A 20,612-nucleotide genomic window follows, 5' to 3' on the forward strand; every position below is an offset into this window, starting at 1 on the left:
CAAGATTGCATTGTTGTTCTCCTGAGTCTTTGGCTGCTGCAGGGGGCGCTGCTTGTCAATACCAATTGCAGGTTATCTTTCAAATAACAGCGGAAACGTCGCGAAAATAGTCACGCTCAAACACAATTTCATGTATTGCAACAGAATTTTATTGAGAATTTACTTTATCTTTCGGTTCTACACTTGATTGTATTGTCACAGATGACACCATACTAAACACTGAAGATACGCGACTCCTACTTTCCGAAAAAATCGATCAAGCACCAAGAGAGAAATATCCTGCACTGTCGCAAGCCTATATATATATACATGAACATGAATGTGGCAAAAATATCTCGTCTCCCGCCACATTGTTCTTCTTCCTCGACGTAGACTCCGAAAAAAATGAGACAAAAACGAGAGCGCATCTAACATCTAAAGAGCGACGAGCGATCGTTTGTAACTGTTATAAATACTCTCAATTCTCTTTCAGTCGAGAGAACAATCGACAGAAAAAAAGCGATCCAAGGCAAGAGGTCTATACCATCTCTTTGTTTGTGTCTTTCTATTCTGTATTGCAGAGCACATGATGGACAACGGGAGCGCCAGCGCCATCTTCTGGAAGTAGGAGGCGCCGTCGCTAAGGTAACTTCGACTTCCAGGAGATAGCTAGAGCTTCCTAATGTGAGACGAATAACCCACAAGAGAGAAAGATATATATATATATATATATATATATATATATATATATTTAAAAAACAGCGCTATCCGATCCTTTTTCGTCTCGCATATTGGTCGTTTCTTTGCTCTGAGCATCGGCCAGCGAGTTGAAATTGGAGGACGACGCTTCTTCTTCTTCTATGTGAAATGAAGGGAATGAGAGATGTCTAACCGAGTTTTCCAAGAGTCAGTCTCTCTCTCTCTTTCCAACACGATACACACACGATCGCAAGCAAGGTTCTTCCTTTTTGCTGCTCGCTAGTGTTTCAGTGACTAAATTTCGTTGTCCTTTTGGCTCCACCCCACCCCACCATACCTACCAACACCGTTACTGTGTCCGTTTTTTACATTCTGTTCTCTCCAATCTTTGGCAAAACCAGGAAAACAATCCGATACTTCTCGAATTATGCTAATGCTCTCTCTCCTTGTCGTCTTTTCAGGCTTGTTTCCTGGGCTGTCCATGTTGCAACAAGTGATATCAGTTTTCTTTTAACTTAGTGACATTGATTTGACTTAGAATTTTTTTGCACAATAGAACTTTTTTACATACCTTTTTTGTCGCAGCAACTTACGTGAATATAATTTTTTTTTGGATTGTCATAGATTTAGCACAAGTTTTATACAACATTCTTTAAACTTTATGAGCTTGATACATTTTTGCATTAATGCATTTTCTCAAATATTAAATATATTCGAATTGATTATTTTTTTATCTCGTTAGTTGCCATGCTTATAAAATTCAAAATTTAGTACATGCACCGTGAACTTTTCAACTTTTTTGTCACTTTTGAGAGCAACAATATTTCTTTTTTTTTCTCGCCCTATTTTTTACATCCTTCAGCAGCAATTGACACATTTTTATTCCCCCTTTTGTTCCACATAACAATTTACCATTTCCGTTCTTTACTATTACAGCTGTGACCATATAGTGGCTCGCTCGTTGGATGTATTGTCTCGTTCGTTGTCGATGTGTTTTCTTTAATTACTATATATTTATCACCTTTTGTACATATATATCTTTTATTATTAATTACGATGTCAGTTATGATACGTATATTATATATTTCTTATTTGTTATCCAATAGATTCCGCGACATAACTTTATTTAATTTTTTTTTCATCCACAAACACAATTCACGCACACACACTGCGATGCACACACATCCACATACATAATGTACACACAAGCATTCGCCGTATATATATATTTTTTTGAGTCTAACCGTGAAAGCTAGTCGTAATTTACTATATTATTTTTACTATTATCTATATTGTGATGATTCAGTGCAGATATTTCTAACCTAAAAAAGAAAATAAAAAAAAAACAAAAATAAAAACGCTCTCGCTTGATCATAAAATGTTGATCAAAATTGCCAACCAATTGGATTAAAGTGACAAAATTGACAAAAAACACCCAATCAGGCCAAAAAGAAAAAAGAATCGTGCCCAAAAGCGAGATTACACAAAAGAAAAATGGCGTCGAAAGATGAAAACAGAAAAAAACGTTTTTTGCTGCTCGACGCCTTAGAAATAGCTGCAGCGCAGTATCATATAATTTATTTATTTGATGAGCATCGCTGTCACGTATATTATATAACTGGCGTATGACGAACCTAAGAAATGTCGCCTCTTCAAAGCACTTATATATCTCGAAGCGAAGTCAAGCTCTTGCCGTTTATCAGCAAACTTTATGGAGAGAAGCAAAGTCGAAGAGACGATCAACCAAGTATACACCGCTAGAGCTCGGCTCCACTTACATACATATTATATTATACATTATATATATTTATATATTTAGTAGTGAGTCGCTTTATCATAAAAAATCGCTCCGGTCGAACGCGATGTATTACCCGGTATCTATATATATATATATATATATATATATACATATATACATATATATATATAACCATATATTATATATTCTCTATTATATATATATATACTCGTCGTGGCTTAGGCCGTAGGTTTGACTGCTTGGTTATATAAATTTTTGACTGTTCTTGCAATGACTTATATGATTAACAAATAATATGTTCTGTTCTTTTCTTATGTTGTCCTCTCTATGATTTCTCTTGTGTTTGTACATTGATCTTTTTTGTTTATCGTCGTATTACCTCTTTTCTCCAAGTTTAATAAATAGTAAAACACGCAGCTCCCCCCACATGGTGTTGTCATGCAGACAATGTGATAATTATATCGTACATCATGTGAGAAAACGAGCGTGTGTTACATGTAATAATTAACCCGCTCATTACAGTTATATATTGCACAGCTCGCGGGCGCACGCGTGGCCGTTTGTTTCTTTCTTTTTCGTTTTCATTTCTTTCGTTTCTCGTTATGGAAACCCTTAGGATGGTGGATATGCTGTGGTGTAAGCGTGTAACTTTGTCGTTCTCGGTGTTAGCCGACAGAATTATTTGTTTGTTGCGTACCATAAAGAAGCATTCTCTCAGTATTATTCTTTTCCTTTTTGTTTTTGGTTTCCTTTCCGTTCGATAAACACGATGAGCGCCGGCAGCGGAGCTGTGTTGATAGGTTAAGTAGTTGCAAGGGTAAGGCCTTGACTAATCGAATGCTTTTCTTTTTCTCTTTTTTTTATCGATAACCCCCTCGCGTTGGCAATGCAGACAGAAAGCTGTTCGTGGGCATGCTCAGCAAGCAACAGACTGAAGAGGATGTACGTCAGTTGTTCAATCCGTTTGGCACAATAGAGGAGTGTACCATACTTCGAGGTCCTGACGGGACCAGCAGAGGTGAGTCTCCCACACGACTATCGCTTTTACTTCCGTTCGGCCTGCCAAGCAGCTCCGCCGATCAAACGTCATTTTTTATTATACAGCCGCTTAATAGCCGCTTAATAGCCGCTCATCGCCGAGCTTAATGTTTACGCCTGCGCGCGTGCACGCCAGACCGGGCTCGTTTCTCGCGCGCGCATCTGCTCCGCCGCCCGCCAGGCTGAGGCGGCCCTTCGCTCGCGAGGAGCCGAGGAAAGAAGCGGCGGAAGCTCGGCTCTACTTTTAGCGCCGACCATTAAAACGGGCGATTTCGGAGCAGGCGCGCTGCCGCTTAGCGGGCGTGTCCTCGCTCTTTGGCTTTTGCACTACCTATCTTGGCGAGGTGCCAGTGCCAGTTGAGAGCGACAGAGAGTGCAGCGGGAAGTCGGCCGCCCACGCGGTAGGCGCGGCTTCCTCCGTTCGCGATCTATATACCGCGTGCCGTCGTTTCCAAGGGCCTCGATCGCGCGCACCATCGTTTCAACGCCTACTTTCCTCTCGCCCAATGGTCGATCGCATGGATCAGCGATCGGTCGCTTTCAAGCTCGTATCAGTGTCCACCGAGCCTTACCAAAATAATCTTCGCTGCGATCGCCTGACCGAATAAACGAAGATTGGCAAAACGCGAAAGTTTCACGAGCGCGTTCTCGATGCGTTATCCGCGCGACGCCGACGTACTCGAATTAAGGTCAGTACGCGCGTACGCGCGCGCGAGAGAGGAAAAATCTGCCTGATGCCAATGTCATTTCCTCTCTCGCTTGCCCGAGCGACAACGTGAGCAGCATTAATTATTCAATCTTGATGCGCAACGTTAATTTAATAGCCGCGTGTGCGTAGAGAGGCAGCACTTTGTTTGCCGGCTCGCCTGGCATCAACTTCGTTATGCATACGTGTGCGCGCGAGTTTCACACGTGCGACGAGCAGCAGCAGCAGCAGCAGCAGCAGCAGCAGCAGCAGCAGCAGCAGCAGCAGTTCGCGTTAACATGTAATAATTGATCCTGATTCCGGCAACAGTTCTCTGGGCTATTAAATACAGCTATATACGCCTACCTTAGTCTTGCGAGTTTCCCTTTTCTCTTCTTTATCGTGACGTTTGAATTGCGATCGTTATTCATAACAGAGAACGACACCTCTGATTTCCATTTCGCGGACACGTACGTAAACTCGCTTCATTTTCGTAAATTCGGCGCACAGAGCACATCTTCGTCATCTCCGAGAGTGCGGCGCATAAAACAAAAAGTAAATAAAATAAAATGAAAGCAGCATTAAAGCTGTTGTCGCGTAAATTGATACAACGGTACGCGGGAATGTACACTTGAAGCGTTTATTTCCAAAACGCGCACCGGGTAGGGCTATTTTTTTAATGATGGTCGCATCTTGCAGATGAAACTTAATTGCCCGCCGGGCCTCGTGTCGTAATAATTGTATTTTTACGGGCGGGTCGTATAGCGCGCCGAACATTACACGCGAAACGCAGTCGTTATCGAGACTGAAAGCTCGAATGTTTTTTTTCCAAATCCCTTTCAAAGCCAATTCGGGAGCCGTGCACGTAATACAGCTGAATAACGATAGCGGAGTAACGCGTCATTACGCTCAAAGTCTTTGGGCAGTGCCTATAGATGTGTGTGCGCGCACGCGTGGGTGTGTGTGCGCGGGCGCCGAATCAAAGCTCTGATGGTCGATGGATCGATACTCACTCTCTCTCTCTCTCTGCGCGCACAATGACGAGACGACGCGTCGTAATTACGAGCGTGTCCAATCATCGGCTTCTCCACACACGCGTATACGTACGAACCCTGCAAGCGCCAGCGCACAAACACCCGATATAATCTCTCTCACTCTCTCACTCTCTCTCTCTATCTGTCCGTCTGGCCGGCCATTAAACTCGCTCGAAACACACTGCGCCAACTACGTATCTCTTTCTGCGTGCCTTTTTCCTTCTTCGCGTCCCTTTTTTTTGTAAATTGATTGCCAAGTTTTTCCGCCTGCCGATAAAAATATACATTGACGAGCGCGCGTGTAACCCCTTCCCTCTTCGAGGCAGCGAATCCCCCTGTCTTTTGTAAGCGTCCCTTTTTCTTTATGACGGCGAAGACAATGGATGGCCGTGGAGCGAAACAAGCTGGACAATGCCACTCGCGCGGACGACCCGACTTGGCTTGAAATCATTATCGTTCCTCGCCTAACGACTCGCCCTCGTCCAAGAGCGTATCGCGCGACCAGCGCTAATGAGTTACACGGCCGATTCTGGGTCCGTTTCCTCGTACGAAAAACGTTGTCGCTGCGGCGTGTAAATCATTCGGATTCGGCTCTCCAAGGGACAAAGAGCAAGCTTTACGCGACTGACTGTACACATGCTACCCTTGGGCTTTTTTTTCGCGCGACCCCTCCGCCTCCATTCACGGCGGCCCCCGCCCCCCGTTTCTCTTATATAGGCACGCGCATTCTACGAGCGAGTGGTCAAGCCGCTTGTGTGACTTTAATCATGCGGGGCCGTAGCCCTAGCGGACACTTGCACGCTGGTACGCGATTTTCGTTTGATGTGCTATCGCTCGCTCTCGCCCAAGCGTTCTATTATCGATTTTGCTTTGGGCCGAACACCTTTTTTCCCAAAGTAGTCACGAATACTTTGAAAGATTGTTCGGGAATCCCTGTGAAATTGCCTTGTCTCGCGCGCTATGAATAGATGTTGAAAAAGAAAGAAAACGGAAAAGAGAAAAATACAAGGCAGGCAAGACGAGAAATGGCCGAGAGATTGCGGGCGCAGATTGCACGTAGCTCCGCGCGTAGCGATGGGCTTTCTGGCTTTTCGTTGCTTATGCGCGCACAGCCCTTGCGCCAGATCTCTAATTATTATATCGAACAATGCGCCGCGTAGACCTGACGCAAAAGCAAATGCGAGTCTCAGCGCGCTTTGTCTAGCGCGCGAGGAGGAGATAAAAAAACGAAGTGTAGGTTGGCATCTCCCCGGAATACGGAATGTCCCTAATTGCATTTAGCTCCGCGCGCACAATGGAGCCGCGCAGAAGTGTGTTACACGCTGTGCGTCGAACGGCGCGGGAGGAAAAAAAAATAAATAAAAAAGAGCGCGGCCTCGATTGCCGGTCGCAGAGTGGAATTTGGCCGGCGAGTCATTGTTTTTCGCGAGTGCAAAAAGAAGCGCGGCGCCCGGGCGTGGGCGCGCTGCCGCGGCGCATGCGACTGACGTTGATGGAAATCGGGCTCGTCGCCCGGGCCGCTGATAGCTTTAATAAAGCGCTTTGATTGCGCTCGCAACATGATTCAATTTCGCTTCGTCGCCTCGCTCCATCGGCCGCCCACCCGCCTCGTCCCCTGCCGTCGCCGTCGTTTTTCCAAGCTTAATGAGGCCTCCTTCTTTTCGGCAAGGCCACGCCATCGCCAAACATTTCCGATGCATTACTCGCGCGCGATATCCAATTCCGCGACACGCGGCACGTGATGTACAAGACAATCAGCTCAATTTTCAACGAGAGAAGAGGGCAGGGCCGACAAGCGCTCGACGTGAAGGGGGGACGACTACTACCACGACGACGACGATGACGACGACCAGCTAATCTGAATTTGCAGGCTGCGCCGCGCTGCCGCGATCTCCGGCTACATTTTTCATTCGACAATCTTTGCTTACGTATCGAACTTTATGTCCTTGCGGTTTGTTGTCTCTCCGTGCTTTGCGTCGTCTTGTATTATCCCGCGCCAACATATTCCCTCTCGGGAACGCAAATATTGATTCGCTGGGTGTGCCCGATAATTGAACATTCCTCCAAAAGTAAGCGCCCAAATATTTTTCTATTGACTCAGTTTGCTTAGCGACAATAATCGCGAGACGCATCGTGGGGTCGCAGCCGATCGACAAAACGCCCACGCGCGAACATCACGAAGACAGGACTCGGTCGCCTCTCGGCGACTCGTGGCGAGCGACGACAAAGCAGAAAGAACGGATCGGCAAAAAGATTCTCGACACAAGTCGCAAGTGAAACGAAATCCGGGCGTGAAATGGTCCGAGCGGGGCGCGCCAGCGACCAAAGCAGCCCTAGCGCTTAATGATTTTCTGGCTGGTAATTAGAATCCTGGTGCTTTGTCTCTGCCTCGCACACGCTTGGAATTCGATTTCTGCCCCCTCTCTAGTCGCGCTAATAGCGAAGAGCGAGCGGATAAATAAGAGGGGGAGGGAGGGGGGGGGGGAGGGGACAGACGCAGCCACGTAATTGCAATGCGCGCCAGAGAAAATGCAAATGGCCGCGAGATCAAAGTATACGGATCTCGCGCGCGCGTTCGGCGGCGCGGCAATAAAAGCGCGCGACTCGCCCTACTTGATTGCGCGTCGGCCGTCCAAGCTTGCGGACGACGCCCAACTTTCCCTCCGTTCGTCATCGCTGACGGCCGCTGAAATTCTTCGAGGTGGCGCGGAAATCATCCGCGACAAAGCTTTGCCTCGCCCAATTTCATAAGCTAATGAGCGCGAGCAAAAGTGACTATGCTACAGCTGGAATGAGCTTGTTTCCGCTCTACGTGCGTCGATTCCGTCATTTGCCGCGGTAACTCGACAATCGTCTTTAATCGAGCTTGCTTCGCAAAAGCACGCATTACGCTGACGCGAACGGCGGCGGCGGCGGCGACGGCACATACGCGCGCGTAATCATTCGCATTCGTCCCGGCGATTCGCTCGCTCGATAAAAGTCTCAGCGCGTCCATCAAATAAACGGTATTTCCCCGTGTGAAAAGAGCTCTCCGGCACACTTTGGCGTTCGCGCGGGCGCCCACGAATTGCAATTGAAGCTCGATCGCCGCGGAATACGGCAAAGCACAGGCAAACGCTCGCAATATCCTTGCTCGCTCTGCATCCGCATTTCATTTTAATAATCGGCCGCGTCTCTCGTCTAGCGCGACAAAGAGCCCGGCTGCAGTCGTCACGGCCCTTCCATTCGCGCAATGTCATTCCGACGGAAAGCCTTAAGTGATTGCGCGGCGCGCTCGCTTTCTCGTTTGCATTTTCGGACGGCCGGAAGCCTCGCTCGCGTCACTATTTTAGCAGCGATAGGGAAGGGTCGATCGAACAACTTGCTGCGTAAAAAACAAGTCGTCCGATATACAGGATTTCAGAGGCTTGCCAAATCGCCTAGAAATTACTCGGCTCGCTCGCTCGGTCGGTCGGTTGGTCGGTCGGTCCCCGTCTACAAGAATGACGGAGAGCAGCTCAAGCCCTGAGTCCTATATTCCTCCCTCGAGGGGTGAGAGGTCAGCTGCTGTGTAGCGCTGGAATCCCTTCGATTTCCGTGGATTCCGCAAAGCAGCGAGATTATGTTTGTTAAGGAAGCGCGAGCGCCTAGTCTTGGCTATCGGATACGTCGTAATTTCTTTCTTTTTCGGGAAGGGGCGTTTCGAGCCCCTCCCAGAGGCTTCGCCCCCGACCAGAGCGCTTATTGCGTTACGGCTCGGCAAGGGAGTTTTCGCTGGATACGCTGGCCTCGATGGACGCACGCGAAACCTTCGATTTTTCTTTTATTGAATATTGCCTCAACGCTCGCTTTCGTGCTTCCCGTTTACTTGCCCGACGTCTTGCCTTCGCTCGACGAGCCTTTACTTTGGGAAATCTAGTTGTCGTTGTACTGGCACAATTACCGCACGCCATCCCGGCGTCGGAAAAAAAGCCTCTCTCTGAAAAAATACCCAGAATTCGCCGAAAAATACGCCCTGAAGAGTCCGGCTCTCGCGTAAAAATAATAGCCGCGTATAGCGGCGGGAAGAAGCGACAGAAAAAAAAAGTAAACAAGTTTCGCTGGGCGCGCAGAAGCAACAATGTGCCGTTGCATAAATAAAGTGCAAACTCGTCGTCGTCGCCGCGCGTGGCGTTCCCCGTTTTCGCGCGCGCGCGCTGATCAATATTGGATGTGATGAAAGTAAACCGGGCATACGTAGACGCGGGAAGGGTAGCGAGCCGCGTCCCTTTCGCATACACACGCGCGCGCGCGCGTAATTTAATGCCCGAGCAAATACTGCAAGGATAGTTTCCGTGCGTTCTCCCCGTAATCCAGATGGGACTCGTCTTGTCTTCGTCGCCGTTGTTGCTTTTTTCGTTCGTACACTCGAATTTTACCTTCGAAAGTTAATTACCGAAAGTAGGCTACTTTCGTTTATAAGGGATCGATAGGAAAAAGGCCGCAAGTTGATTAGAAGTTTGCCGACGACAACGGTTGTAGACCGAAGGCGTGGCGCGGCTCCGATAGCCATTGGACGCACCCCCTTGTAGGTAATTATGTCACCGACTACACACACATACACATACGCTAAAAATACACATATTTTACAATCTCTCCGAGACACGTATGTCTCGCGCAGGCTTCCAAGCGCCGAACTTTTTTAGCCGACTCGGCGAAAAAAAAAATCATTTCGGGAGGATTAAGTACTGCACACCGACGGTGAAAAAAAGAGAAGAAAATCCTCTGTTACGTAACTTTTTAATCCCTTTAGCTTTTAAGCCGCGACGTAAAAAAAGGAACTCCAGCCTCACTCTCGCGATTAATGAGCGATCGCTGATTTTTTGTTTTTTTTTCAGGAGGCTTTTTTGCGTCTCTCGAGATTTCGACCGCTTCGGATGCTAATGCGCGGTCTTTTTCTTTTATTGCCGTGTATTCACTCGTGCGCACTAGGGGTACACACACACACACACGGCTGAAAGCTTTTGTCATGTATACCAGAGAGAACGTACGGTTTCTTTTTTTTTTCGAGAGCGAACGTGTATCTCGATAAGAACGCAGCCATTTCTTTCACTTTATTCTTCTTGATAATAAAAAAATTTATAATCTTATTATATGGAAAGATATTGCTGGGAGGGAAAAAGCTTATTTTTTGAATAATAAAAGACACTCTCGATATACGCACAGATAATCTTGCGTGAAATAGCATAGTCCGTAATGCTCGAAAGGCCCTCAACTATATGGGTGAACACTCTTAAAAAAAAAAATCATGCCTTCAGCCGCAGCCCGACAAAAGGAGAGTAGAGCTACTGCTCCGACGCCGCTTGGACTCGGACATGTTTGCCGAGCAATCAAATATACGAATGGAAAGGCCCGGGAGTAAGGGGCAGCGGCTGGATGGGGAGTATCGATCGCGTGCAAAAGGCGACAGCCCACTCGACGCTCAAATGGAGTTTGTTGTTCCTTCTCTTTTGCGGCCACTATCTCAACTTTCCACCTCTCCCCTCCTTACCTTTTCGTCTAATTAAAATGGCGCTCACCGGATACTCCCCAACGTTCGGGTTCTTAAAACTAGGACACTTTGTTCATTTTGTTTTTCTGCGTATGAACACTTGCTAATGAAACACTTCGTGGCGAGGAAAGGGATGTTTTAATGCACATACAGCAAAGTTTCTCCGAGGGAAAAGTTTTTTTGAGCGGGCGGTATGGGGATGTATAATTTCGCCAACGTTTAAAGTTTATTTTGCGACAAAATAAACTGCGCTAGTTTCTTTCAGCTGTGCATTCACAAACGTTTGCCAAGTTAAATAGTTCTCTTTTTCGTTACATAGTGAAAAGTTACGGCGATGAAAGTGTAATTACGCGCGATCAGTCAGAGCGTTAGCTTGAATTTTTGTCGATATGAAAAGGTCACTTGGCGCCCGTCGATGGTAAGTGTTTCCAAAGGATCCGACGCGCTGACGAAAAAGTCAAAACTCGCATTCTCAAATAAGTTTCCGTTCTCGATCGGTTCGGCAAAATGGTCGACGGTGGCGCTTTATGCAAAGAAAGTGCAAACAAAATTTGCCTCTCCGCGCTCGCTGAATTGACACTGACAACAGCGCTGCGACACGTTTCTTCACTTAGCCCCTTCGTCATCCTCGTGACCACTTGGCCGGCCGACTTTGCAATGTATATCAGTCTAATTTCTATGGTAAATGGGCCGCGCCCTACGGGAGGGACGCGGGGGAGAGGTCACTCAATTTAAAAGGAATTGCCAACTTTCTAATTGCCTTTTTAAGCTGTAATTTACATGAATTAAGCCACTCGGCGCCCAAAGAAAAGGACAAAGTTTCGCCTTAGCGCGTCGATTTTCAGAAGACTAACTCCTACAAACACAATCGACGGATACTCGGTAACTTATTTTATTGAAAAAAAGCAAAGTTTATAAATATTTCTGGATCCCAATACGTATATCGCGAAATAAACATCAATATTGACTGGCGCGTCATCATCGACGCGGGGGAGAATGACCATTAACCGGTTTTCCCGCTCGTAAACGTCAATTAGCAGATATAATTTATAGGGTCGTAAAATGCGTTTTACGGCATTCCTGGAAAATTCCATCGCCAATTAAAAAAAGGGGATAAAGAAATGATACACAAACAATGCTTCGGCGCGCAATCCTTCGGCCGTCGCGTGCATGAGGAACGGTATCTCGCGGCGCTTCGACGCTGGAGAAAAAAAGCGAACGATAAATCAGCGCTCGGAAGGACGATATGACGCGCGAAGCGAGATTTACGACGAGCCGCGTCTGTTTAGCGCGACCGCGGCGCGATCGCGTCGATTAGCGAGTCGCGCGGGACTGCGGGCAATAAGCACTGACGCTTTGTTTTTCCCAGGCGTCCACCTTCATGTCGGTGTCTGTGTGTTGCAGGTTGCGCATTCGTGAAATTCTCAGCACACCAAGAAGCACAGAGTGCGATCACCTCACTGCATGGAAGTCAAACTATGCCGGTAAGTATGCGCGCCGTAGATAAACCCGTTCGTCTCCTCACACAGATTCTCAAATAAAATAAATACGACGACGGCGACGATGATGTTCAGCGCAGAGTGTATTATCAGTGTACATATATAACAATACGTCACATCTTATTTTTTCACTTCTATTCTCGATTATTAATTAGCCGCAAGCATATAGCTGTCTGTCGCATGATGAATATATACATACATACATACATATATACATATATATACATATACATACATACATACATATATATATATATATATATATATATATATATATATATATATATATATATATATATATATATATATATATATATATTAGCTCAGTGTGTTTCTTAGCTATCGACGTTGTGTCTCTATATATCTCTATATACTTTATATATATACATCTTAGATATCTTTCACAAAAGTAGATTCCTTTATCTTTGCAGCGAGCCAATGGTCACAATATCAGCACCACACCTCTTTTTCACTCACTTTCTCTTCTATATAATATATCCTTCCCTGTGCTCCCTTCTCCCCGTGTCTCTCATGCGTATACATATACGTACCTGTGTGCTGTTCTCTTGTTCCCTTGTCGCGCGAGCGAGGGACTGGAAAAGCGCACGCGACTGTGACGATGAGTCACGCGCGCATGAATTTCTCATGAGGGGTGCGTGTGTGTGCGTCTGTGTGTTACAAAACCATAGGGGGAGGCGGATTTTCAAGCGTAAGAATTCTCTCCCTCTGTGTGGGTGAAGTGTGCCGCGTGGGCTGTCGAAATTATTATTAGTTTTTTGCTGCTGCTGCTGCCCATTTCGTACGGGGCGTATGGGCAGCGAGTTCTAACAATAAAAGAAAATGTTACGAGTGGCGGCGAGCAAAATTTTTTTGGACAAAGGAGAGAGGATGAAATGGCAATGTCTTTACGTCATATTCTCATTCACAAGGACAGAATGGGAGGCTGCGTGCGGGGGAAGCGGTCGCGTGCTGAGAAACGGCTTGTCGATGGACGACGGGCGGAGCTTCCCACCTGGCAACTGACTGCAAAGACATTATTAAAATGCAAGTGTAGGGCTTTTTAGTCGCGGGCGCACAAAAGCAGCGGCAGCAGCGCCGGCACAAAACGCTTTTAAAACTTGAATTTGCAAGTTCGAACGGTCGTGCGCTGGGAAATTGTCTGTCTGCGAATTAAGCGAAGAAAGAGCTTTCAATTAAAGCCATTTCCTCTCTCTCTCTCTCTCTCTCTCTCTCTCTCTCTCTCTCTCTCTCTCTCTCTCTCTCTCTCTCTCTCGCTCGCTCGCTCGCTCGCTCGGTGTTGCGTCGAGCTTTTGTGCGCGCCGAGACACGAGCGATCGCTTCTCCTTGGCGCTGCTCCTTTTTGCAGCGTTTCACGGCACAATGGATATTTTCTCGAGAGATTTTTCAATTGACTTGGCGGCACATTGGGAATTAGTTTCCAAAGCAGTTCTAAAACGGCGCGCAATTACAAATGCGGCCGCGCGCACGTTTCGCGCCGGAGCTGCAAGTAACGATGTGCTTCGTAGGATACAGCGAGAGGCAATTACCCCAGCACTGATTGGAAGGATCCTCTTGTAATTCCGAGGGCACAAACCCATAGATATATATCGGATTTGTACGCGGTGTGATGACGAGCTTAATAGCTCTGTGCGTGCGAGTGTGTGCCTGCAATCTCCGCCCTTAAATCCCGTTCCGATCTTTAAGTTTTTTTACGCCTCCAATACCTACTGCTTTCCTTTTCTTACGATCGAACTACAGCCGCAGGCTTATTGTTTTTTCCCTTTTGATGCGGCTCTCTGTCTCTATTTCGAGTTTCTCCGCCTAACCAAATCAACGGGATACAGCGCTACGGATTTTATGGCCACATTTCGCGGTTTGCTTTCATCACGCTACACGTCTTGCCGTTCTTTTTATGGGGATAAAGCCGTGATTTTCTTTCTTGCTCGCCGGCGTAAACAACCGACGCCGTTTTCTTTTCTTTATTTCAAATTTGAATTGCCGGCGCCTCTTTCGCTAGCTTTCGCTCGTCGCTAAATTACGATTCGGATCGACGATTATTTCGATATTTATACAGATGACGCACTGTTTGCCCGGCCGAAAAGTCCAAACGTGCCCAGGAGGACGAGCTCGACTTGTCCAAAAAAGAAAATGAAGGATAACGAAGCACCATTGATTATACGGGCATTCAATATTATCAAAACTTTTAAAAGCTTCGTGAGCGCAGTGCTTCGTAGCCAAACGAATAGAGGCGCGTTACTTATCGAAATCGATGTGCAAAATAAGGCCTAAAACATCGTGAAATTTGAAAAAGAAGGACTCACGCCAGCGTTGCTCGAATCGGACGAGAGTAAAGCAAGAATAAGACGGACGCGGCAACCAAATGCAGAGCAGGAGCTGAAACGTAGACAATGTGCGCGGAGAAGTGGCGCTCAATCAGCTCGCCGACAAGCTTGAGCATCGACGAGCGACAGTATATGCAGGCTCGAAGCGTCACATAATTATTTCGTCTCGGAAGCTTCGGCGCCCGCGCGGTAATAAGCTCGTCGACGGACCCGGAGCCGAGATAATGGCCGGCCGCCATAATCCGCCGATAATGAGACGGCTTTTCTCAAGCCCGGCATCTCCATGCAAATAGCAGGGGCTAATTGCAGGACAAGCGCTTGCCGGCGCTCGTTTCTTACCGTCGACTCTCGATCGCTACGACTTTGTCACCGCCGCGAGCGGATTTTCGGCGTTGCCGCGTGCGCGCGAAGCCAGGCGCGCTCCGCGGCTGCAAGCGATGCATAATTCACGCGTTTGGCCACCTGTTGCCCCTGTGCTCTCGCCACCCGAAAGAGAGAGAGAGAGAAAGAGAGAGAGCGAGAGAGAGAGAGAGAGAGAGAGAGAGAGAAAGAGAGAGAGCGAGAGAGAGAGAGAGAGAGAGAGAGAGAGAGAGAGAGAGAGAGAGAGAGAGAGAGAGAGAGAGAGAGAGAGAGAGAGAGAGGAAGAGAGAGAGGAAGAGAGAGAGAGTGAGAGAGTGAGAGTGAGAGAGAGCGCCTTCATAATTTAGAGGAAAGCGCCCGGTCAAGAATTATTTGAGAATCTCTGTGCGCGAGCGAATCAGCAGCCCCGAGGCGACGTTCGAACGCCAACAGATACGAGAAACAATTGTGTTCGCAGGGCGCCTCGTCCAGCCTCGTAGTCAAGTACGCAGACACTGAGAAAGAGAGACAGTTAAGACGCATGCAGCAAATGGCCGGGAACATGAGCCTCATCAGCCCTTTCGTATTCAATCAGTTTGGACCCTACGGCGCCGCTTACGCGCAGGTTAGTTGACCGTCTCCCACGGCCTTGCTGTGTACTCGTTGCGCAACCTCCCGCGACCCTGACTGTCTTTCTGTCTTTCTACCCTTGGTTTTGTTTGTGCTTTTCTTTGTGAATTGCAGCAGCAGGCGGCACTCATGGCAGCCGCGACCGCCCAGGGACCGTACATCAGCCCGATCACGGCCCTAGCCGCTGCCGGACAGATGCCCCACGCGCTCAACGGCATGCCCAATGCGGTCGTGCCACCCACGTCTGGTAGACACTTTGCATATCCACTGTCGCCTTCGACGAACTAGCCGGTGCCTGCGCGATACTCCAGGCTTCTATTTTGCGGTGCTCGCTCGCTGTCGTTTCGCCTGTGCCGAGTCGCTTTTCCGGTTACTTAACTTTCGCTGCTCGCTGATCCGTCCAAAATCAAATGCTGTAACCAAGCGTTTTCGTAGCACGAACGCGTTCGACACCGAGGTATATCCGCAACGGAGTGTCTCGTGCTTCGGACCGAACGTTTAGAGCTTTGTCAAGTTATTCTTCCGTCAGGTGGAGACAGCCATCAGCTTTGCACGACATGCAATATCGCCACCTGGCATAAACACGACCTATAATATACGCTGCGGCCGGAAATTCGTGAGAAAAAACGAGAACGAGCTTGTTTTTTCGCACTCGTTGGCCTGGAAGCGAAAACGAGAGCGCGAGCCGCGCTTTTGCTGGTGAATATTGGAAAGTCTCTGAAATATTTATCGCGTTTCATGCGAAAAAGGTTATCGGATCGCACTTTATTATCGCAAGGACCATTAGCTTTTGATAAAAATAAAATGTCGTTTAACGGTCCCGGGGATTGATGTTGGAAAAGTGTGCTTGCTGACGTACACGCACACGCACACATACATACACACTCATACACGCACGCTCACACGCACGCACGCATACACATACACACACAAGGGCGAATACTCATCTGAAATTTAGCGCGCGCTGCGTGTGCACGCGCCCATAAACGCTCGCTGGAACGCCAACAATAATATCCATCGGCGCGAGCAGTAGCATCGAAATCGAAGCCCGTAAAAGGTGCCTAATGGCCGTGAGAGAGAAAGTTGTAAAACGATTCGATTCGATTCGGTTTTGTGCGCGTCGATGTAAAGCGCCCTGCTTCGCGAGACGATATGATATACTGTACGTACGTCTGTATGGCTGCAGGTGCAAGCGCAGGTCAAGCGGTTAACGGCGCACTGCCGTCGCTGCCGTCGCCGACGATGCCCAATTTCAACATGGCCGCACAGACACCGAATGGACAGCCAGCTGCATCCGACCCGGCCGTCTACACGAACGGCATACCGCAAACGTATCCAGGGCGTGAGTATTTCAGTGGCCGAGGGCTCTATTTAACGGGCCGCTATACCCGTTAAAACCCTTACGGTCTTGCCCCCCCCCCCCGTCGTCTCTCAGCGTTTCGACGAATAAAACTGCAACTTTGGCCGGTTGGTCAATTAAGTACTCGTGTAAAAGGGGAAGAGAAGGGGGGGGGGGGGGGCGAGACCTTTAGTTTAAGAACATCCAGAACCGTGATAAGTGCCGAGCTTACTGAAGTGTAGATGCCCTTCATCTGTCCATTCCAGCACAAGGTCTACCCAACGGGGAGGCGGCACTGCAACACGCCGCCGCGTATCCAGGCATGCAGGTCTATCCCGGTGCCGGTAAGTCCCCTTACGATGACAAGTTAACAGAAGGCCAATCTTGCGCACACTTCTCCTCCTCTGCTTTGCGCACACCACTTCTCTATCTTGTTTTTGTTTTGTTTTGTTTTTTTCCAACTTTGTTAGCGACACAGTGCGGGTATAAAACAAAAACGGATAACCGATACCGCAGATCTCGCGCGCGGCGAGGAGTGAGGACGAGGAAAAAAAAAGAAAGAGAAGCAGGCGAGAGAGCGCCCCATAAAACGAAACGAGCGCGTAAATGGAAAAACGCGAGAATGACACGCCGCCGTTGCCACGACCGCCGAAGCAAGCGACTTGTTTTGCATGCGCGCGTGCATGCGACATTACGTATGCGCATATCCCGACTTTCTTCTTTTTTTACGTCCGATGTGCACACATATACTCTCATATACAGACACATGTACGCATATCCAGCAGCGGTGAACGTGACGAGCTTTCACGTCGTTTCCTCTCTTTCCAGTCTTTTTCTCTATACTCTTTCTTTACTCTACATGCTGTACACACATATATAAATATGCGCGCGCGCATGTGTGTGTGTGTGTATGTATATTTACGTGTATTTGTGGATACATAGATATTACATATTTACGACGTGAACTTGGCAGTGTATCTCTTCTTTTCTGTTTTCTCTCTGTTGATGTATATACATACATGGTATACTCATTTTATTTTCGTAGCTTGAACTGAGAGCACGATACTCTGTTATATTAAATTTGCTGAAAATTGAAAAAGAGGCCTTCCCGTTCAAGCTACATCTTCTCTTCGTGGCATATGCTGGATATACATTTGATATAACTATATTGCAAACCTCGACAGCGCATGCCTTACTACACGTTGTTTATCAATATATTATTATACCATTCACGCTCATCCACATCCCCGTTACGTACATTTTAATGATTGCTTTCCACTCTCGCTCTTTCTCTCGCATGAATTAGCCTGCTGAATTTTCGCGCAGCGCAAAATGGAAGAGAGATTAACGACGACGCAATATTCACCTCTTTTTTCATTATTAAATGCTGCCATTAAAAAAGAAAAAAGAAAAACCGAAATTGCTCCCAAGCGACGTTCCGAGAGACACGCACATCAATCGAAAACTCGCGCCAGCAAATGCTACAACGGCCAATATCACTTGACTGTTTTTTTTTCTCGTCGAAATAACCGCTCGACGACGCGCGCTCGAGTTCTCTTCCGCGTACCTGAAATTTCCCATAATTAATGAGCGCTCGTTGCCGGCGGTATAATTTTGGCACTCGGGTTTCGCACCTCTGCTCTATACCGACATATACGCGTACGCGCGTAGGCGCGATATCGTGTTCTAATAGCGAGGACGGCCCGACGCAAAGGCTATCGAGTGACGCGAGGCCAACGAAAAATGAAAAAAACGAGAGAGAGAGAGAGAGAGAAAAAAATCACGCGCTCTCGAAGCGTTTTTGTGACAGCGAAACCCCTGATATTCGAGTTCGGTTTTTTCCGCTGTCACGCGTGCGTGTGGGCGGATATTGAGTTTCCGCTTTTTGTCCCGATAGTTGTTATTGCTTTTGCGCGCCCGCGTGGTTAATCAATGAAAGTTGGCCCCGTTGAAGCGCCGAATTTCGAAATAATTATCAGCGATTGGCGGCGCTGTAACTTTTCGGCACTGGGGGGCGGGGGAGGGGGTGGCTTGAGCTAACTTCATATTGACTCTACCCATGGACGCGGCATCAACTTTCAAATGGATTATATGAGTTTTGCGTCGCGATGAAAATGTGCGCATGTCAAAATATAGCAGAACAATATTCAATCGACAAAGTACTACGTAACGGCTTTTTTTCAATTTACGAAGGTACAATTACCGCTGAAAGTCGAAGCCTTCAAAGATGCATTTCACGTTTGTCCCGCTCTTTGACGTCACGTCACTGATATTCAACTAATCATTTGTCAAGTAAAAATTAATTAACGATAAAAGAAAAAAAAACATACCCACATCCATCAGAAAGATAATCTTAATGTGGGCGCGGATGCGAAAGATGAAATTCAGCATGGCTTAAAAACACGTGTGAGAAAGAGGTCTGCTCGCGAGATATCGAGAAATAGAGAGACAGCGCAATGATGTATCTTGTCAATTTGTTATTGTCGCAGCTTATCCCGCCGTCTACGGCCAGTTTCCTCAGGCCATACCACAGCCGATGGCCGCGGTTGCGCCCCAGCAGAGGGAAGGTAAGTCCATCTTCGACCAATGCAACAAACAACTTGTACAGAATATAAGAAATGACGAAGCGTATCTTCTGTCGATATGCTCTCACCGTCACTCATTTGATCTGTCTATACATACATATATTTAGTTATTTCATCGTTACATTTATTATATATACATTTATATATACGTCTGATATTTGCTGTTTATCTGTTGACTCGAATCACCTATTCTAGTTGTTGTACACGTCTTTTTTTGTTCCAACATGCTTCCGAGAGTACATACATGAAAGTCGCCGCAAACCAAAGCTCTTTCAGCGAGATAAAGTTGAAGCGTCGAAATGGATCAACCGACGGAGACAACTTGATCGCTATGTCGGCGCAAATACTATAATCGAGGCGCAACAGCTTTCGGCTCGGAGCTTGCATTTGTCGTTGTCAAGATTTTGAATTTCGCAGGCTGGTTGCGCCGATTGCTGGCAACTTTCAGCCTGCGCGAGGCTTCCGCAAACACAGAAAACTTGTAATTCGAAGATAAGTGGCGGGGGTGCGGCCTTAAGTCAAACTCGATTTGCCGGTGGAGGAAGAGGGAGGGGACAAAAGGGAAACTACAGTAGAGAGCGTTGATTATGAATTTTCGAAGCTCAAAGAGCGTGTAATTGAAAAACTGAGAAGGCGCCCGACAGCAATTAACGGCAGGGGGATATAATGCAAATAAAACGAAAAGTTTTAATTGCTTCGCGCCTGCGGAGCTTTTCTTGCTACGACACGCTCGAGATTAGACCCCCTTCCCTTTCTCTATTCTGTTTCGGCTGATCGACTCTCGACCTGTACCACTTGCCGCGGAGTCTCGCTCTGTTCTTTCTCGTTTCATTGTCACAACGATTGCATGTCTTTACACTGATGATATTCGCTGTTGCTTTTTTCAGAAAGATATATATTTGATGTTTTCATTATATATGATACCGTCAGTGTATATTGAATCAGTGTTTTCAAACGGTGTTCGGTTATGAATTTGATACAAAACGCATTTCTTCTCCTTTTTTTTTGTTTATTATTATATCATGGTTGTCTGCTAGTTTCAATTTTTATTTATGGAAATTTCTATATTGAATTTCGACATCACATCAATATTTTGATGTTTATGTCGTTGCGATTGTTGTCGTTGGCTATTTGGTGTTTGTTAAATTGAAATTTCATGTTTTAATTAAAATACG

At 47.0% G+C, this 20,612-nt stretch overlaps 1 protein-coding gene across 8 annotated transcripts in view; it reads left to right on the top strand.

Moving 5' to 3' along the window:
- The window catches only part of LOC131672919 (CUGBP Elav-like family member 4), a 127,013-nt gene that overhangs the window by 97,299 nt on the left and 9,102 nt on the right, over nucleotides 1-20,612 (top strand). For 2 of the 8 annotated variants that reach the window (XM_058950468.1, XM_058950469.1), the window contains exons 3-10: nucleotides 561-624; nucleotides 3,330-3,455; nucleotides 12,108-12,187; nucleotides 15,362-15,508; nucleotides 15,628-15,760; nucleotides 16,700-16,855; nucleotides 17,095-17,196; nucleotides 19,342-19,419. In XM_058950468.1, the coding sequence (XP_058806451.1) occupies nucleotides 3,350-3,455; nucleotides 12,108-12,187; nucleotides 15,362-15,508; nucleotides 15,628-15,760; nucleotides 16,700-16,855; nucleotides 17,095-17,196; nucleotides 19,342-19,419 (802 nt within the window). In that variant the 5' untranslated portion in view covers nucleotides 561-624; nucleotides 3,330-3,349. The remainder of the gene's footprint in view (nucleotides 1-560; nucleotides 625-3,329; nucleotides 3,456-12,107; nucleotides 12,188-15,361; nucleotides 15,509-15,627; nucleotides 15,761-16,699; nucleotides 16,856-17,094; nucleotides 17,197-19,341; nucleotides 19,420-20,612) is intronic. The other 6 variants (XM_058950465.1, XM_058950462.1, XM_058950467.1 and 3 more) reach the window with 5 other exon arrangements.

Source organism: Phymastichus coffea, unplaced genomic scaffold (genome assembly GCF_024137745.1).
Source record: "Phymastichus coffea isolate CEN01 unplaced genomic scaffold, Cenicafe_Pcof_1.1 PCOF00162, whole genome shotgun sequence".
Taxonomy (NCBI): domain Eukaryota; kingdom Metazoa; phylum Arthropoda; class Insecta; order Hymenoptera; family Eulophidae; genus Phymastichus; species Phymastichus coffea.